The sequence below is a fragment of the Nipponia nippon genome, unplaced genomic scaffold (assembly GCF_047370975.1).
Source record: "Nipponia nippon isolate SJK-2023a ecotype South Korea unplaced genomic scaffold, ASM4737097v1 scaffold_30, whole genome shotgun sequence".
In the NCBI taxonomy this organism is placed as follows: domain Eukaryota; kingdom Metazoa; phylum Chordata; class Aves; order Pelecaniformes; family Threskiornithidae; genus Nipponia; species Nipponia nippon.
Genome location: NW_028262348.1, coordinates 1396629 through 1413810, shown reverse-complemented (window position 1 = coordinate 1413810; position 17182 = coordinate 1396629). Strand labels below are relative to the sequence as shown.

Genomic DNA, 17182 nt, shown 5'->3' with positions numbered 1-17182 from the left:
TCTCTTTTCCAAACGTAAATCTGAAAAAGGCTTTGCAGCTAAAGCAGAATTAAAGCTTTTTCTCTTCCCTTGATGAATTTAGTTTCCAAATTTGGCACAGTTGTTCTCTGGAGGACAATTGAATTTTCTAGGTCATTTCCCAGATGAAATAACTGATTACTTTTCTGGAAGCTTACGTTAGATGATCCAAAGCTTGATATGTGAAATCCAGCAAATTGAAAGTATTCCTCTGTAAGAGATGTCAATTCAAGTGGTTGAAGTACAGCGTATTCTGGCCCACTAGCATCTTTGCCCCGTGCCACCTGGGTATTGAAGCTGCACAAAACACTTCTGAGGAGCTAATGGCATTTGGACAAGAATTTGCAAGCTGTGCCTACAGCTGATCTCGCAGGACTTGACCGCGCTGAGTTAGAGGTGGCTGAGCAGAGTTCAGAGGTAGGCTGCTGCTTCCCCACCCTGGGCTCGAACAGGTGGGGCGCCGAGCTGTGCAGCAGAGGAGGAGACGGAGTGAATCTCTGCTGATTGCCGGGGGTGCTTCGCATTTGGCCTTCTCTGCCTGTGCTGCTGGGTGGAGTTAGACCTCGAAGGACAGAGTTGTGGAGTTCCTTGTATTGTATTCACATTGGGCTGGCATTTGAATTGCACAGTTTGTGTCTTACCTTGTTCTCGTTTCCTGGGTATGATTGCGTCCCAGTCATGTTCTGGTTTCCCTGTCCTACCATATGTAGCAAGCTCTGGATGTGTTTGTGTTGTTCTTCCTTGGAGCTGTAATTAGAAGCACTCTGAGCACGTGGCTGACCTGCCCTGAGCTGAATGTGCTGTACCTGCTGTTGGCATTCCTCCTCCTCAACACGGCATGGCCTGTCGAAGGAAGGAGCTTGCCCTAGATAGAAAAAACAAAGCCATTTTTATCTTCAAATGCATATAAGGGCCCAAAGAGTAGTACTTACATGTGTTAACTGATCACAGAAAGGGGATGGCAATCTAGGAGCACTTTCAGAAGTTCTGTTAGTTAGCTGTCCCTGAGGGGAGAAGGACACTTTCCCAGTAGGCAGGCATCCATGTTTTCCAGCAGTGCTGCTAGAGGCAGCTTTCCTCTTGGCCAGCTGGGTAGACGGGCCTAAGGCTGGCAAGGTCAGAGACTGCGCTGCTGCCTGTCAGTGGTTCTGAGTGGGAAGTGTGGTGCAGAAATGGCCGTGTGGAGGACCTGCATGGCAGCTGCCGGTGAAAAACTTCTCTGAACTAATCCACTAGAGTGCTCGAGAGGATTAATGACGTGAGAAGCAGCTTTCCCTGTTTCAGCCCCATTGACAGTTCCCCCGGCTATCACAGTTGCTGAATGGGCACATCTGAGGCCCGCTCGGGACAAGCGCTACGAGATACAACTTCAAGGCCAGTGTTTTCAGGCAGTCTCTTGTTCTGGATGCCTGACTTCACTTGCTTGGGGCCTCATTTTCAGAGGAAATGAGCACTTACGCAGCGACTCAAGTAGGGCACCCAGAATAAGAGGCCACTTTTGAAAATGTTGGCAGAGGCATTTTGCTTTATCTCTGCACTTCATTAGTCTTATCCCCGAAGTCTTTCATGTTATGTTCTACAGCGAAAGGTCATGGTTTCAGATCAGTCATTTTCAGTGGGATTTAATCCAGTTCTAAGTCAAACTAATCCACTCTGGTAAAGTTTGAAGATCGGTAAAATTTCATTTGTTAACACAGATCTGGGCTTATTTTTCAAATGTGGCTGCTGATGCCGAGTCCTCCATTGTGTATGCCCAGCATGAGGTGTCTTCGGGGTGGTTCCAGAAACGCTGGACATCTCAGTTCTGATCTTATCTGTAGGCTGCAAATGCTCAGCACCTCTGAAAAATCCCTACCTGGGCTTTAGTAGGATTGAGGAGTTTTTGTTTGTTTTGTTTTTCCACTTTCAGTATTTACTTAACAAAGGTTGGGTTTTTTTCCTCTTACATGCAGAGCCTTTTTTCAATATGGTGCTCTGGTGACAGCTTCTGATAAGCAGGCTTTTTCATGTTTTCCTGTTTATGAGTTCTGGTTACTTTCCTTTGATTACATAAAGAATAAAACCACATTCTTATATCTGGGCAGGGCTAGCAAACACTGTGGCCTGAAGCAGCTCATGAAGAGTTAAAGCTGCTTTCAATTAGCTACTGTGTTCTGCTGCTTAAAGAAACCCCCGCAACTGAGCATGCTTCACAGCCTCCTGTGCATATCCCTGAATCATTCTGGCAAGTAAAAACACTGCCATAATCTTTTATTCAGACATAGCGCTTGTTCTTCACTGGACTCTGAAATGAGCAAGCGCTTGAAAATAGCACATTTTGCCAGAGAGTTCGGAGGCTTTATCAGCTCACGTCTGCACAGGATTTTGAACATGCAAAAGGCTACTGGGTGTGAATGCTGAGTGGCGTTAAACACGCTGCAGTGATCCCAACCAGGTTCCAGTATACAGACCTAACCTTTCCCGTGAGGGAGCAAGGGCTTCGCAGGTTTTGTGCAAATCACTGCCCTTTTGTTTTAAAGATCTTCCCATGTGGGTGAATACAACGTACTTTGCCACAATTCACGGCATGAACCCTGCTGCTTCTGAGCAGCACTCAGGCAGTGTAATCTTTCTCCCTTCATTCTAGGTTTTACCCTTGAGTTATGAGGGAGGTTCTGTGAGAACGATTCAAGATTGATACGAAATTGAAATATGACAAATAGTAGAATATTTTCACACACACTGTGACAGCCTCGAGGGTTCTGTTGCTCGTTAAACTGTAGTGTATGGTTTGGCTAGAAATATATCATTGAAATTATAGTCCCTTGTGGTTTGGGAAAGAATCATCACACTTCAGCTACACCCACTCCTATCTCGTGCTCTGATCTTGTCATTGGTTACAACACCTTTCCTCCCTGATGCGCAGTTATCTCGCTTTATTGGGGGGATGTGCTGCAAGGATTCTAACAATAAAAATCAGAGGTAGTCCTAAGCCTGTGAAAGAATGTGTCCTTACAGCATCGTGCCAGTAAGCGCCAGTCGCAGGATTTCCAAGATCAGATGCCCACAAACTCTCCATCTCTACCATACCCATCTCTACTGCCTTTGCTGTGATGGGGAAGCTGGTTAGCCTCCCCCGTCAACTGGTAGTTGCTTCTGTTCTCTCTCTGTTTTTCAGTGTCTTGTCCCCAAGACTTTTATCATTTAGCAGTTCCCTAAACAAAACATTTCCTTGCTGCAGAGAAGAGAGGGAAGATGGTTTGCTCCAGGAATGAGGAGGATGCTAGTGGCAGGGACTTTGTAGTGCCACTGCTTTAGTTCCGCCAGTCTCAGGAACAGCCCTGCAAAAGCTGCGTGTTCCCTCGCTGCTGCCAGAACAACCAAAGGGGGGGGTGGGGGTGGGGGGCTTTCCGCCACGGGGAAAGGCTGGGAATGGCGTGGAGTGTTTCCTCTTCGCCAGCCTACCTTCCAGCTCTGTCCCCTCAGCTAAACATCAGTGCCGGGGAGACGCCCTCTGAGACTGCACTGGTGTCCCCGGTGCCCCTGTGCGCAGCCAAGCAGTGAACTGGAATGGTGTTTCAGCAGGGAGCTATTTGTGGAACATCGGTGCTGTCCCACAATCAGATACGCCTGTGGAGCACGGCCACTGCCTTAGGTCATGGTGCAATTCCCAGTGCCATAAGTTTCTCCATCTACAAATTCTTGCTGGGTGTGGTCACTTCACCAACAACTCTCAGTCCTGCCTCATGAGAGCCGTATTCCCGAGCTCCTGCCTGAGCTTTGCTGGGAAGCGCGGAGCTCTGTGACGTCGCGTGCGATGCCTGGCATCTGGGCCCGGCAGGGGAGCCACAGTTACGCAGTGGTTTGCACCCATTCAGCACTCCAGTAAAAGGTCTGCTGGCATTTCCACATCCTTTCCATTTTTATTTTTAAGACATTGTAACTCAGTTTATAAATATTGTAGCAGATTAAACCCCATTGCCTGAGCTCTAATTCGTTTTTATTTGTACCTCTATAGATCCGTGGAGCCGCTGTTACGGCTGAAGATGCAGAGCAGAGGGCATGGTATGCGCAGGAGAATATAGGTACTCTCCCACAGACCCCGTATGTGTGAAATGCAACCTCGTCACTCTCTTTAGGTTACAGGCAGGCTGCGGAAACGCTGCGTACAAGGTTGCCTTATTTTAGCGCTTTTCCTTGCAACTCTTGGATTTAGACGCGTATCTGGGTTCAGAGCAATGAGGTCACGTTTCACCTTGTGGATTCAAGGTTAAGAATTTTTGAGATGCTTTAGACTGAGAAATAGCCATTATACAGAAGCTTCAGTTAGGAAAACCAGAAGCATTTCATGAGAGTGGTGTTGTTTTTGTAGATATATCCACATATATTGGCAGATTAATGCAGATTGTCTGGTTCAGTGGGTGAATAACTGGTTTTAAAAATACTTCGTAATCTGTTTCCCTCGGGAGTCTGAAACGGCTGCATGAGACTAGAAAGCTGCTGGTAGACCCTACAGATTTTCAGAGCTGTTGGAACACTTTGCAGACTGACTAATCTCTCCTAAGAAGTTACTATAACTGCAAGGTTTCCAAACTGGAGAAGTGTACCGGGCATTCTGGATTGGCCCATCTCTTGCTATTCCTCCGTGCGTCTTAAATAGATTAAAATCTGTGGTTTTACATTGAATCGTACCTTTTCAAGAACATGTTCCTGCTGTCTGTAGGTAAAAGTTGATCATTAGGTAAAATCAATACAAATTTTACGTTAATGATGATAATGAGCTAGACCGATGCTCGGGATCCATTCTGTTAAGGTTTTGTACGTCACTGTCTTCTCTTAGAAACAATGAAAATAAAATCCCGTTAGGAAAAAGGCACCAGGCAGCTTGCCGGTACCTGCGTGCCGCTGTGTGCTTCACAGCACTGCAAAGAGCTGTGTCCTGAATGTTCTGGCAGTCGGTTTGTAACTTGCTACACGTAATTTTTATCTTTCATGCTTTATTACATATAATTACCATTTATTCTTATTTGTCATAATACTTTATTTATGTCCTTTAAAAAACCAGCAATATTCATCTAGTCCCTTTTAAAACTCACTGCAGCATGTATTTTAAATGACATTAGGGCTTAATGCACAGAAGCCAGCAATGTTAAGAGTTAAGCTAAAAACTTTGGGCTGACACAAGGGACTGGATTTACTCGATTGCAACAGTGCAAGGGTGCCGAGGGTAATGGGAGAATAATGGCGTGAGAGAGACCAGCCTCGGTCCCCTGCCCCCGGTGCGTGCCGACGCGTGCGCTAACCCCACGCGCGTGTGCTAACCAGCGTGCCTTCTGTCCCCTTCTCTGGGGGCGAGAGCCGCCGCCAGCGTAAATCAGTATAGGTGCTGCGGTCAGCGGCTCCGATGGGGAGCCAGTCTTTCACTCAGCTGCACAGCAGCTCCCCGCGTGTACAGCGTTTAAGCGCGGGCTGTGGGTTGAACAGAAAACGTTAATCTGTGATTTATCGTGAGAGATGAGTAACGTGGATGCTAGCGTTTCTGCAGACACCAGCAGCAGCTGTGGCATTTGTGCAATCCTTCTCCTTGGAGGCGATTTTTACGCAAGGCCCGTACTCTTGATTTATGAAAGAAGAGCTCGACTATTACACGTTAAAATACGCAGCAAAATTGAATTTAGTTGCATCTCAGGCAAGGTAGGACCGGCCCGTGCCTGCCGCCCCAGAGCTGCGGGTGTTCCGGAGCGGCTGGGACAGGAGATGCACGTATTCCACTGGAGCGAGGCGCAGCTGCCTCGACGCTGCAGGGCGCACCAAGCAGCCGTGGCGCAGGGGCCGGGCGGGAGCCGCGAGAGCGGCGCGCCGTTCCCCTCCGCGCCGGCTCCCCGAGGGGCGGCGGGGGCCGCCGGGCCCCTCCGCGCCCCTCCCGCGGCGCTCCCCGCCCGCCCCGGCGCCGCAGCGCCCGCGCCCCCCGCCCACCTCCACCTTTGCAGCAGTAAAATGCAGCAGTCGGCGCGCGCAGGCGCCGCGCGGCCGGCGCCCCGGGATGGCTATTTATAGCAAGTGACGTCACCTAGAAATAGAGCGCGGGGGAGCGGCGCCCCCTCCCCTCCCCTGCAGCCCCGCGGCTCCGCCCCCTCCTTGCCTTCCTAGCGCGCAGGCGCAGGCGGCGGCAGCAGCGCCGGGCTCCGAGCCGCACACGCCGCGGAGGGGACGCAGCGAGCGCGCGGCTGCCCGCCTTGCCGCCGTCCCGGAGCGCGAGGCGCCGACCGTCGCCTGGCGGGCGAGCGGCGGCTGAGGCGAGCCCGGCTGCGGCGAGCCCGGCGGTCGCCCAGGGCGCGAGCGGGCGAGCGAGGCTCAGGCGGCGGCTGCCTTCGGGGTCCCCACTCGCACCCCCCTGCGCGCTTCCAGGCGCGCATCCCCGCCCCCCCCTCCTCTCTCTCCGAGGGGCGCAGAGTGCCCGGCCCGGCAGCCACCACGGAAGCGGCCATGGGGGACCGAGAGCAGCTGCTGCAGCGAGCCCGCCTGGCCGAGCAGGCGGAGAGATACGACGACATGGCCTCGGCCATGAAGTCGGTGAGTGGGGCTGGTAGCGTGGCGGCCGTGGGTCATGCCCGGGGAGGAGTGCGTAGGGTGGGCAGTGGCGGGGAGGGAGGGAGGGAGGGAGGGGAAGGAAGTCCGGGCTGGTCCGAGGCGGAGCTGGGTCCCAGGGAGGATGCGAGCCGCCAGGTCCCACCCGTTGCGGGAAGAAAGGAGGGCGGGAGCAGGAGCCGGACCGTCCCGCTGGGCCGCCGCCGCCGCGTGGGGCGGTGCCCGTTACTACCTGCCTCGGGGGAGACGAGGCAGACGGTAGCCGGTCCAAACTGGACCCGGCCCCCCTTTTCTTGTACGTTTCTTGCCTTTCTCCCCCGTTCCCTCATCCCCTCGTACCGGCTCCCCGTGCTGCCCCTGCCCCGGGGGTGTGGCTGTCCCCGCGCCCTCCCCTCGCCTCTCTGCCCCCTCCCCGCCAATCCGGCGCGCAGTGCCGCAGTTTGAATGGCGCCCGCCTCGCCCCGCGGCGGGAAGGCAGGGGATTCTTTCTCTGACCCTGCCCAAGATGGGGTCCCTCCGCCCTCCGGGGCCGGCGGCGGGGTGAGGGGGTGACCTTGGGGGCAGCCCGGGACAGGCGAGCCGCTGGGGAGACGGCGCACGGCCAGAGGAGCCCCTTCCTTTTCTAGACGTTTCTTTTGCTCCGCGATACGAGGCGCGGATAGAGGCCTCGCCCGCCAACGTGAGCGCTCTGACTCAAAAGACGGTGTAGTAGTTGCATCCGGGTATCACAGCTGCCGGGTGCACAGACAGCGCTGCCCGAGCTTTAACGTTGCCTTTTTGCCTCTTCTTTGTAGGGTAACAAATTCTCAGTGCGTTCCTTACCCAGTTGAATACTGACATGCATTTAAGCACTAAGTTACGGTTGCAACTCAGCTCCTTTCAGAACCAAGCAATGAAAATTACTTGTACTGACCTGTCTGTACTGATACATAATAAAATTGCAGAATGAGCAAACTTACTATGTCGACTCCCTTTTTTAAAAGCAAAGTATTCGTATAATCTGGATTTTAAGGGTAACGTCAATGCCAGTAAATGCTTAGCAGTGTCTTTGCTGTATCTGATTACAATTGGTTTGTTCTTGCTGGTCTGTCCTTTGTGAGCACCAGAAGACCCCACGAGGAATGAAGTTTCCCTTGAGAGTACTGCTGTTTAAAGACACGAGATGATTTTAGTTTGAAAGAGCAGCTTCAAGTGGAGTTCACATTTTTCCTGTAAGAATCAATCCGTTTGGCCTCGTTCAGGGGCTGTGATGTATGTCGCGCCCCTTAAACGAGGGCAGTAAAAAGACACTTGTTTTGCTGCTCTTGTTCATTTTCGCTATTGTGTCATACTAATACTACGACCCGTTCTAAAGCAGCAATACTTCCGAGCATCTCAGTATGAGAAGCACTAGACATTAAAATAAGCTGTATCTTAATGATATCGCCAGAATTCTTGATACGTAAGATGTAATAGCAACAGCTCTGTTTCTCTCTCGAATCTCTCAGTTGCTAATTCTGAAAGATGAAACAGAGAAACTACCAAAATCCACTGCTGCTCTAGAAGACTGTCTTTTTAGTTGTAGTTAGTAGATAGCTTTTTATTTTTCCAAATACCGCTGAACTGTAGTGTATGTATGGTGCTCTGAACGTACGTGAAACAAGCCATACCGTTGCTGTGCTTCAGGAAATGTGTAAATAAAATACATCTAACTGGTGTGTACGTCCAGTTGTCTTTTCAAGCTGTCCTAATTATTCAATTTTCATTCATCTTGAGTCACCGTATTCTCATCTGGAATAATAAATCGTTTAGGTTGGAAAAGACCTTTAAGACCATCAAGTCCAACTGTAACGCTGCTCTTGCTCTCCAGTAAGTTGTATAATAATGAGCTTCTGTAATTGCGAGCTTGAGAATGCTTTGTGAGCCGAATCTTGAGCATTTATGAAACATTGCATTATAGATACTTTAAAAATACAAAAAGTAAAGCTGAATTGAAAAGGCAACAGTTTCCTCATTTTAAGCTGTTCAGATACTGTTGCATGCCCATAAGGTAGCAGCTGTTGGTTACTTGGCTTTCACAGGTGTTCACTCTGACATGGTAATTTCCAGAATGCTCTTCAGTGTTTGAAGTTGATTCTGTAGGTCTGAGCATCAGCTCTTCTGAAATGTTATGTGGGCTGCCTGTTCGCACGCAGCTAATGTTTCCTTCAATTTCAGTGACTGTAAATAACAACTACTAAGAGAACTTTCTATGCATATAGAATAATACTCACATAATCTTCTTGCACTTCAGAGAAGTTAGACCTCCTTCAACAGGAAATCAGTGTTCTAACTCGGATATCTGTTCTCAATGCAGGATATCTTGATTTCAAAAGTTTCTTTTAAAAGAAAAATGTAAATCTCTGAACATGCACATTTAAAAATCATCAGATGTGTCTATATGAAAACAGCGTGCTTCCAGTGTAAACAGAAATCTGAAGGGTAAATTTCAGCTCTGGCTATTTATCACCACACTTTTACAATACACACTGTAGCCAACACCCTGATAGTTCCTCCGAAAACAAAAGGTAACAAAGACTGTTTTAGCGAAAGCATATTTGCATTATTTTTGAGACTGCCACTGGAGGAAGAAAAAGCATGACAATACTGCCATTTCATCTGTCAGTATGAAGCTGGAGAAACACTTCTTTTTCAGTCCTATCAGTTCCTTCTCTTAAAGAAAAGCCAGATGAAGTAGGAGTTGTAGCTTAAATAAGGAAACTACTGCTCAATAATACAACTTTTTGTTGCTGTTAAACTGTTTTTTTTCGTAGAAGAATTCTAGTACTTGGGCTAATAATGTGTAGACAGGAGAGGAAAATGAAACTTTCACTTAGTTTGCTGTTATAAATTAACGAGTTCAGTTTTAGTCCTTTTTCAGCTAAAATTATTTTAATAGAAAATAAAATCATATGTAAATGTGCCTCTACTAAATGGCATTTTTCCAAGGGGTGAGGCATTCTCATTGCATTAAATGTTGCTCCAGGATTCCAACTATTTGAAATAACCCTGCACGGTAGGTAAAAAACTACTTCTCAACACGCTGGGGAAAAATGTGCTTTTAGTGTGTTAAAGGTTCTCACTTGATGGAACAAGTACTCTAGCATATTGAGAAAACAGCATTGAGTACCTTTGGTTTTAGATCATTCCAGAAATGGTTCACCATTGTTAGCTGTATAAACCCTTAGTATTTCAGACAGTATTAATCCTAAGATGTAGTGCTCAGGAGCTCTATTTTTTCTAGTACAGCTACATAGCAGGTAGAGAGTCACTTACACTTTAGAATCGGTAAGATGAAGCTGAGTTATATGAGATGTAGAATTTTAAAATTAGTCACGTGTGAAATACTACGAAAGGTGAAATAGATTTACGTCTTGGTATGATCTAGAGTTGAAGCGAAATAGCTTGAGGTTCTAGTTTTAGCTGAGTACATAAATGGACTTAACAGTTCGGGATGTTCTGTATTTTTAGTATTGTTTCTTCGCATCAGCGTCTGGGTTGGGGTTAATGAAGTATGTGCGCGTAGGAGGGGGGAATGAGATGCCTTTAATGTAAACAATTGTCCTCTCCCGCAGTGTGGTGACTTCCTTACTGTGGTTTTATGCAGTAAATCTAGCTATAGGTCTTCCAATGCTTGATATAAAATGCTGAAGCCACGTGATGCAAGATACTGATCTGGTTTAAATTCATTAGTCTGGTTTCTATTTGTTCAAAAATTATGGGCTGTATAACTTTGTATCAGGAGAGTTTTAATGATTAAACCTGACTTTATACTGGTTCAGGTACAGTCATTTTTGCAGCAGCTTGCGAGGAACTGGCTCTAGCTCTGACTGATATGCTCTGGCTAACAAAACAGAAGTATGATCACACGCATTCAATTGGCCTGAGTCAAATTCTGCTAGGTAATCCGGCAGCGCCTCGCAGAGCTGCTGCCAGTTGTGGAACCCTCTCTTTGACGTGTTTTCCCTGTGACAGTAACTCCGCTTGCTGTGGCCTGTGTGGGATCACACACCTGTAAGGAATTTCTGCGCTAATAACAGTACTGCCACGCACATCAGCATGTGTAGTTAGGAATTCCAGGGATATAGCCAGGATTCCTTTTATATACTCTGATTTTTTTCCTGGTAAACTGTGGAAGAACTTTGTGGGCACAAAGCAGAGGAGGAGATACCTGTAAGTATTATAGAAATAAAATGATTTAGACTGTATTCTTGTTACAAAAACGAGACTGTCAGTCTGAATGAAAGCTGCTAGCAGACCATAGCCTGTGTGTTCAATTGCATCATCCGGCTCAGGACTGAAAATAACCCCAAACCTGGGTGTGAGAGAGAGGTGTGTTTGCATAAGGAAAGTATAGAGTAACACCTGAGTAAGTAAATACTACTTTGAAGTCATACTACAAATGGCTTTTATGGCTTTTCATCTTTTAAGTGCTTCTCTTTCTCCTAACAGCCATTATAAGAAAGTGTCTGTCTTGAAAATGTAAAACTAAATTGCTGCAGCCCAAGATTTTTTTCTATTAAGGAAAGGCTATAGGTAGGATGGAAGATGGGAAGAAATACATTTCCTTCAGCATTTCAAGTTTTCTTTTTCTCTACATCATCCCCACGTCTGAAGAGAAACACATCTGTTTTATCTACTTTGCTAGAGTGTCTGAAACAGATAAAAAACAGTAGATGGCTCCATAAAGGTCACATGCTTTCCTTTGAGTCTGGTTTCTTGTAATATAGCTGTTATACCAGGGAGGTAGATGTGATTTTTAGATATAACTACACAGAGAATCAGCATTTTTTAGCTAGGATGGGGGATAATCTGCCATTTCCCTCTCAGAAATCGGCAGCTTCAGAATGAGAAGGAAATAGTTCAAGACTAATGAAATAAAACTTAGGGGGAGGGAGATGACACTGACATCCTGAAGCATGTTGAAAGGTGACACTAGGAAGGAATAAGCTTCGCTATGAGCATTGGAAACTTCGGCCACGGAACAAGTGGTGTGAAACCACGGGTTGGTTAGGCCGAGTTCCTGTGCTCCACATCCGATGCTGCTTTCTTTGAAAGTGGTTCTTGGTTTCTAGATTAAGTTAACAGAATCTGCCTGGGGATATAAATTATGCCCAGGAATGACATGGCATCGGTATTTTAACTGCACCTCATCTGAAAAAGTAATTCGCTTTGTGGTTCGAGGCTTGTGGCAGTGCTGTAGGTAGTCTGGCTATGAGCTGTTGTATTTGTTATGGCAGCTGCTCAGAAATGACTTCTTCAAGCCATTTTCAATGGCTTGAAAAAAACTAAAAGCTTTATTTTTGCATTGGAAGATTTAATTCCTTTGATACAGTGCTAAAATCTGACTACTGCAATTTTTAAAACAGGTGAAATATGAATGTCCTGTTTTCTTCTAACTGGAAAGGCAGCAAACTTGAAGAAACAAAGGAAAAATAAGCTGCTTTCAAACCTTCCTCGGCTGAACTTCTGGTGGTGGTCTCCAGTGTACTGACTTTTTTTGAAACTAATTGTACTTTATGCTAGCTTTGTGTAGCTTTGTTGTGGAATAGTCATGCTTTGCCATCCGACCGTCAGGGCTCGCCTTTGGGAAGGCAGTGTGCCTGACAAAGGGCTGTGTAGCTGACAAACATTTCTACTCTCTTCTCCAGAATTTTGGAGTTCAGTAATTTCTTAAATTTGTCACTAATTGTTTAGAAAACATTTTTGGAAGTCATAGTTGGCAGAGCAGATTTTTATTTCTATTTTTATATAGTCTAAAAAGACTGTTCTCATTACCAAAACCCCAGTTGTTTTGAGGTCGACTTGAGCTGATGGTAGTTGCTGATTATCCAAAATATGTCGGTAACTTTTGATAGCTCTTAAAGCTAGTAAACATCTCCTAAGCATGTGGAATTAGCTTCTCTGTTAATTTTTCCTTTTTACTTTAAGGAACATTTTCAAGGTGAGTTTAAGTCGGTCTTGGGAATTAAATTATACAGCAGTCTAGTGATGATCGGAATAGTCTCTGAATTAAGCCTCTTAATCTTGTCTCTTAGGTACTTTCATGTTTTGCTTAAGAAGTTAACATTCTTTTTCCACATATGAACAACTGCTCTGCAGTTAGTCCTGAGGGATGGCTTTTTTCCTGGGCTTTTTTTCTCGTGCTTTACATGAATGCATCTTTAGTATTCCCTGCTATTTCTCGATGTTGCTATGTCAGGGTGAGTTTTACTAGTCTGGTGCTTATTGAGAGTTCCAGCAAACTTACTCAGCCCAAGATGGTGCAACAGCTAAGCCTTAACTGGCTGGTCTAAATACAGTATGAAGATGCTTCCAAAAGTTACACTGCATTTTAAAGACTGTACTGTAGACCTGCTTTTAATACGGAATGTTGAGTAAAGACCAGCCAAGATGCGCAGAGTTCATGCTAGACGATACAAGATCCTCCCTCTATTAATGTGATCTTCAGATATTTCTGCAAATATGCTGTTTATCAACACTTGCGTTCCATTTTGGTTGTGATTAGGGAAGGTCGGAAGGCTTTTCAGGTGTAGGTTATCTGCAGTTGCAGTGGCTCCTGTGTGAGTGGGCTTTATAAATCAGCTTTCTCGGGGTGGGTGTTGTGATGCCTTTTCTGCAATTGAAAATGAGTAACACCAGAAGAGAGACAGTAGACTGGAAAAAAGCTTGGAATACTCTTTCAAGGCTAGCGGTATTCCTGTAAGATTGTATTTTGTCTCTTGTGACAAACTGGATGAAATCTCCCCTTATGTAAATACACCAGCTATACAGCATAGTAAAAATTCAGGGTTTAGTACTCAAAAATTTTTGGTGGTTCCCAAGACATTTGTTATGTACTGTAAAATGCCATTTTGGCAGAAGACATCTGTCTCTAAAAGTTTATATTAGGAAGTTTAAGAAACCACCTTAAGGAGGTAGAAGAGATAATTATAACAAGGTTTAGGATAACTGCCTATCTTTTTTTATTTATTGAATACTTAAGCACCCACATTTAAGAGGATATTTAGTTTGAAGCAGAGGGAAAGGGATGAATGCGAAGGTAGCGGTTAGCTGAGGGTAAAGAACAGAGGTGGTAAGTGGAGGATGAGGTGAAAAATGGAGATGATGATGCATCAGGTGAAGAATTAGGATAGCTGTGCTTGCAGTCTTCTTGTAGCTTTAATTCCTTTCATACGGAGTCTGGACTGCAAAGCCGAGAGGTGGTGTCTCTGTTACTATTGTCCTGTCCCACTAAGTCGCATCCTCAGTTATTTGTGTGTTTTGTATACTTTTCCGTACGCAGTTTTTACTTTTGTGGGTAATATAGCTCAGGAGTATATTAACAGATCAAGATTTTTTTTTTTCTTATTTTTCTTTTGAATACTGTAAAGATAATGAAGACAGGTAGGGGGGAAAAAGGGCTTTATTTGTGTGGTTAAATGATGATTAAGTTTTAGCAAAACATTACTGACTCCTTTAAATCAATCAGTGCGGTTGAGAACTTGCAGTGAGCTTTCAAGCAAAGCCCTCTAGCAGCGCAGGAATGACCGAGTGATTATTATTGGTGGATTTCTTTATTTTATTTTTGTAAAAGCAAATGCTGTCCTAATAGACTGTAGGGAACAAAAAGCTTTTAGCTGACCCTTTACATCTTGAGGGAGTGAATATCTTTACTAGAGAAGATTATATAGGTGGGTCGTAGCAGAGCTTGTCGAGGGAGGGATTGTTGGGAGGACGTTGAGTGGAAGCTGTGAAGAAGATTATGAAGGTGTCATCAGAGCTGATGCCTGTGCATTTCACCCTCTCTAGATTGTCTCTACTTGCATTGGGCCAGGCAGAGCAGTGTCTTTTGGCAGTTTGGGTTCCTGAGCTGTGGGGAAAAGGCATTCTGGAGATGAAACTAATTGACTTACTTAGAATATTTTAAGAACAAAACCTAAATTTGAAAGTAAGGTCTCTCTTACAGTAACAGTCATAATTCATATCAGTTATTACTTAGGCCTGGCAAGATGCACATTTATTGGATGGTGTACTCGCTACACCCGCAGTCTCAGAATAGTGTAAATGTTTGTGACTTAATTATTTGTAGTATGTTAAGTATTTGGTTGCAAACATTCTGATGCCTGTCAAGCAGTTTAAACATGCACATCTTTAAAGACGTACTTAATGATTTTAGCAGTGTCTGAGCGAGGACAAGTGTACTTTCACACCAAAGTACGTACCCTTGGAATTCTAGTGACTTCTTTTAATGCAGCTAATGCAGTGTGCTTAAAGTAGCAGAGTTACATTTTTTCACACTAATTCCTGTGAGCTTAATTTCATGTTTGTAAATTTGCAAAAGTAGAGCAATTTCAAGTGACTATAAATCTGATACATTTTATTTCCTAGATTAACACAGCAAGTGAAACAGTCCTAAATACAGTATTAGAAGTATTATCCTTCCTCTATCTCAAGCTTTTTGTAGTAGGAATTTGGAGTTGATCGTGGCTTTTTTTTCTTGATTTCCTGTTCTATCTCTATGCAGTTTCTTTCATGTCCTATCCCTGAAATTTGTCTGCAGCCACCAGTTAGCAGAAATCAGGATAACTTTTGTATTGCATTGTATAATTGCTCACTAAGTGACTGAAAGATACTATGAAACACTTAATTCCATTTGTACTATGCAGAGCTTAATCATGACTGCAGCACTTCCGTCTCTGCTGTTAGAGGAAAGCAGGCAGCAGAGGAAAGAAATGCAAGAACTGCACCAGTTTCCAGTGTCTGTGCTGTGTTCCAGATTCATAAAACTGGTATTCTAGGTACATTTAAATTCATCGCTAAGTGTGTAGTCTGCATAATTATAGCAAAGACTTCCTAAAACCCCTGAGCCTTCCCTCTCTGAATGCTTCTCCATTACACAAGCCTGACTCAGTGAATGTGCTTTGTAACGGCTTCTAAATACCCGTTCTATTACAACAGAACTGTGGGGTTTTCACTCTTTTAAGCCTTGACCGCAGAAACAGTTTTAAACTTTGAACGTTACAAATTGACTCCTGTCTAGAAGGAATTTTGGGATCTAGAGGGAATTTTGAATCTTTCACTTCATGATGGAAGTACTGAAGGAAGCTTGCGTGCTCTTCTCTAAGACAAACCCTTTAAATTTGATCTTTGTCTGTATTTTCAGGTAACTGAGCTGAATGAGCCTCTCTCAAATGAGGACAGAAACCTGCTGTCTGTAGCCTACAAGAATGTAGTTGGAGCTAGACGGTCTTCCTGGCGTGTCATCAGCAGCATAGAGCAGAAGACTATGGCAGATGGGAATGAGAAGAAGCTGGAGAAGGTTAAAGCCTATAGGGAGAAGATAGAAAAGGAGCTTGAGACAGTCTGCAATGATGTTTTGGCTCTCCTAGATAAATACTTGATCAAGAACTGCAATGACTTCCAGTATGAGAGCAAGGTCTTTTATCTGAAAATGAAAGGGGATTACTACCGCTACTTGGCAGAAGTTGCTGCTGGAGAGAAGAAGAACAGTGTGGTGGAAGCCTCAGAAGCTGCCTATAAAGAGGCTTTTGAAATCAGCAAAGAGCACATGCAGCCCACCCACCCAATTAGGCTTGGGCTGGCACTCAATTTCTCCGTGTTCTACTACGAAATCCAGAATGCTCCTGAGCAGGCCTGCCTTTTAGCCAAACAAGCCTTCGACGATGCCATAGCAGAGCTGGACACACTAAATGAGGATTCCTACAAGGACTCCACTCTCATCATGCAGTTACTTCGAGATAACCTCACTCTGTGGACGAGTGACCAGCAAGACGAAGAAGCAGGAGAGGGCAATAATTAAAAAGCTTTCCTCCGATCCCTCTTTCATCCACTTCACCATCCCCATCATCACCAATGTTTCCTTGCCACAGTCACACTAAATATCTAGTGCTAAGCATATCTGTATTGTACAGCTGTTCAGATCTGCTGTCCACTTTATCAAGAAGCAGTTTCAGACGAGTCTTCATGGGCGTTGATGGATCGATCGGTTTATTGGCCCTATTTATCTTAGTTGCACTTGAACAGTGCAGAAGGATGCATAGTAAATGAGGCATTTTTAGTTTGCCTGTCGATTGGAAAATACGGGAAAGAATAATGGAAAGTGATTGAAGCTGATTAGATTCCAGTTAAAATTTTTTCCATTTGAAATGAGCTGACAGTTCTGTTAAGCAGTACATCTTGTGCATGCAAAGTAAATTAGCCACCCCAAATTTTTTTCAGTCAATGAAAGCAGTTAAGCTGATGTGAAATGACAACCCTGTTCATCAGTTTACAATAAACTGTTTGAAATGTGAGGTTTCGGTAGCAAGTTTTTTTTTTTGCCTCTAACTTATGTGCACAGTTTCTTTTAATGCAGTGCATCTACCTAAGAGTTTTGATACTTGTAACCTTTTGCAGTTGTTTTGAAGAATCATGAATTTATTTTTTGTAAACTCTTCGGCTGTTTAGTTGTCTGTGTATTCTGACAACACTATGTCAATACTAGCCCATGTTAAGATGGATGACTGAGATGCCAGACTTCTAAATTAAATGTTTTGGAATTAAATGAATAAAATAAAATGCTGCTTCGGGGATGTTA

General features: G+C 44.9%; 2 protein-coding genes across 3 annotated transcripts in view; both read left to right on the top strand.

The window, feature by feature from the left end:
• The window catches only part of SLC5A1 (solute carrier family 5 member 1), an 84417-nt gene that overhangs the window by 1108 nt on the left and 66127 nt on the right, over nt 1-17182 (top strand). The window contains exon 2 of the mRNA XM_087768668.1: nt 4016-4082. The gene's annotated coding sequence lies outside the window, so the exon portion shown is untranslated. The remainder of the gene's footprint in view (nt 1-4015; nt 4083-17182) is intronic.
• YWHAH (tyrosine 3-monooxygenase/tryptophan 5-monooxygenase activation protein eta) overlaps nt 1-17182 on the top strand; it is a 19156-nt gene extending 1974 nt beyond the window's left edge. The window contains exons 1-2 of one of the 2 annotated variants that reach the window (XM_087768682.1): nt 6167-6570; nt 15749-17182. In XM_087768682.1, coding sequence (XP_087624808.1) covers nt 6484-6570; nt 15749-16405 — 744 coding nt within the window. In that variant the 5' untranslated portion in view covers nt 6167-6483 and the 3' untranslated portion in view covers nt 16406-17182. Of the gene's footprint in view, nt 1-6166; nt 6571-15748 lie in introns of those variants that run through there. The other variant, XM_087768681.1, reaches the window with a different exon arrangement.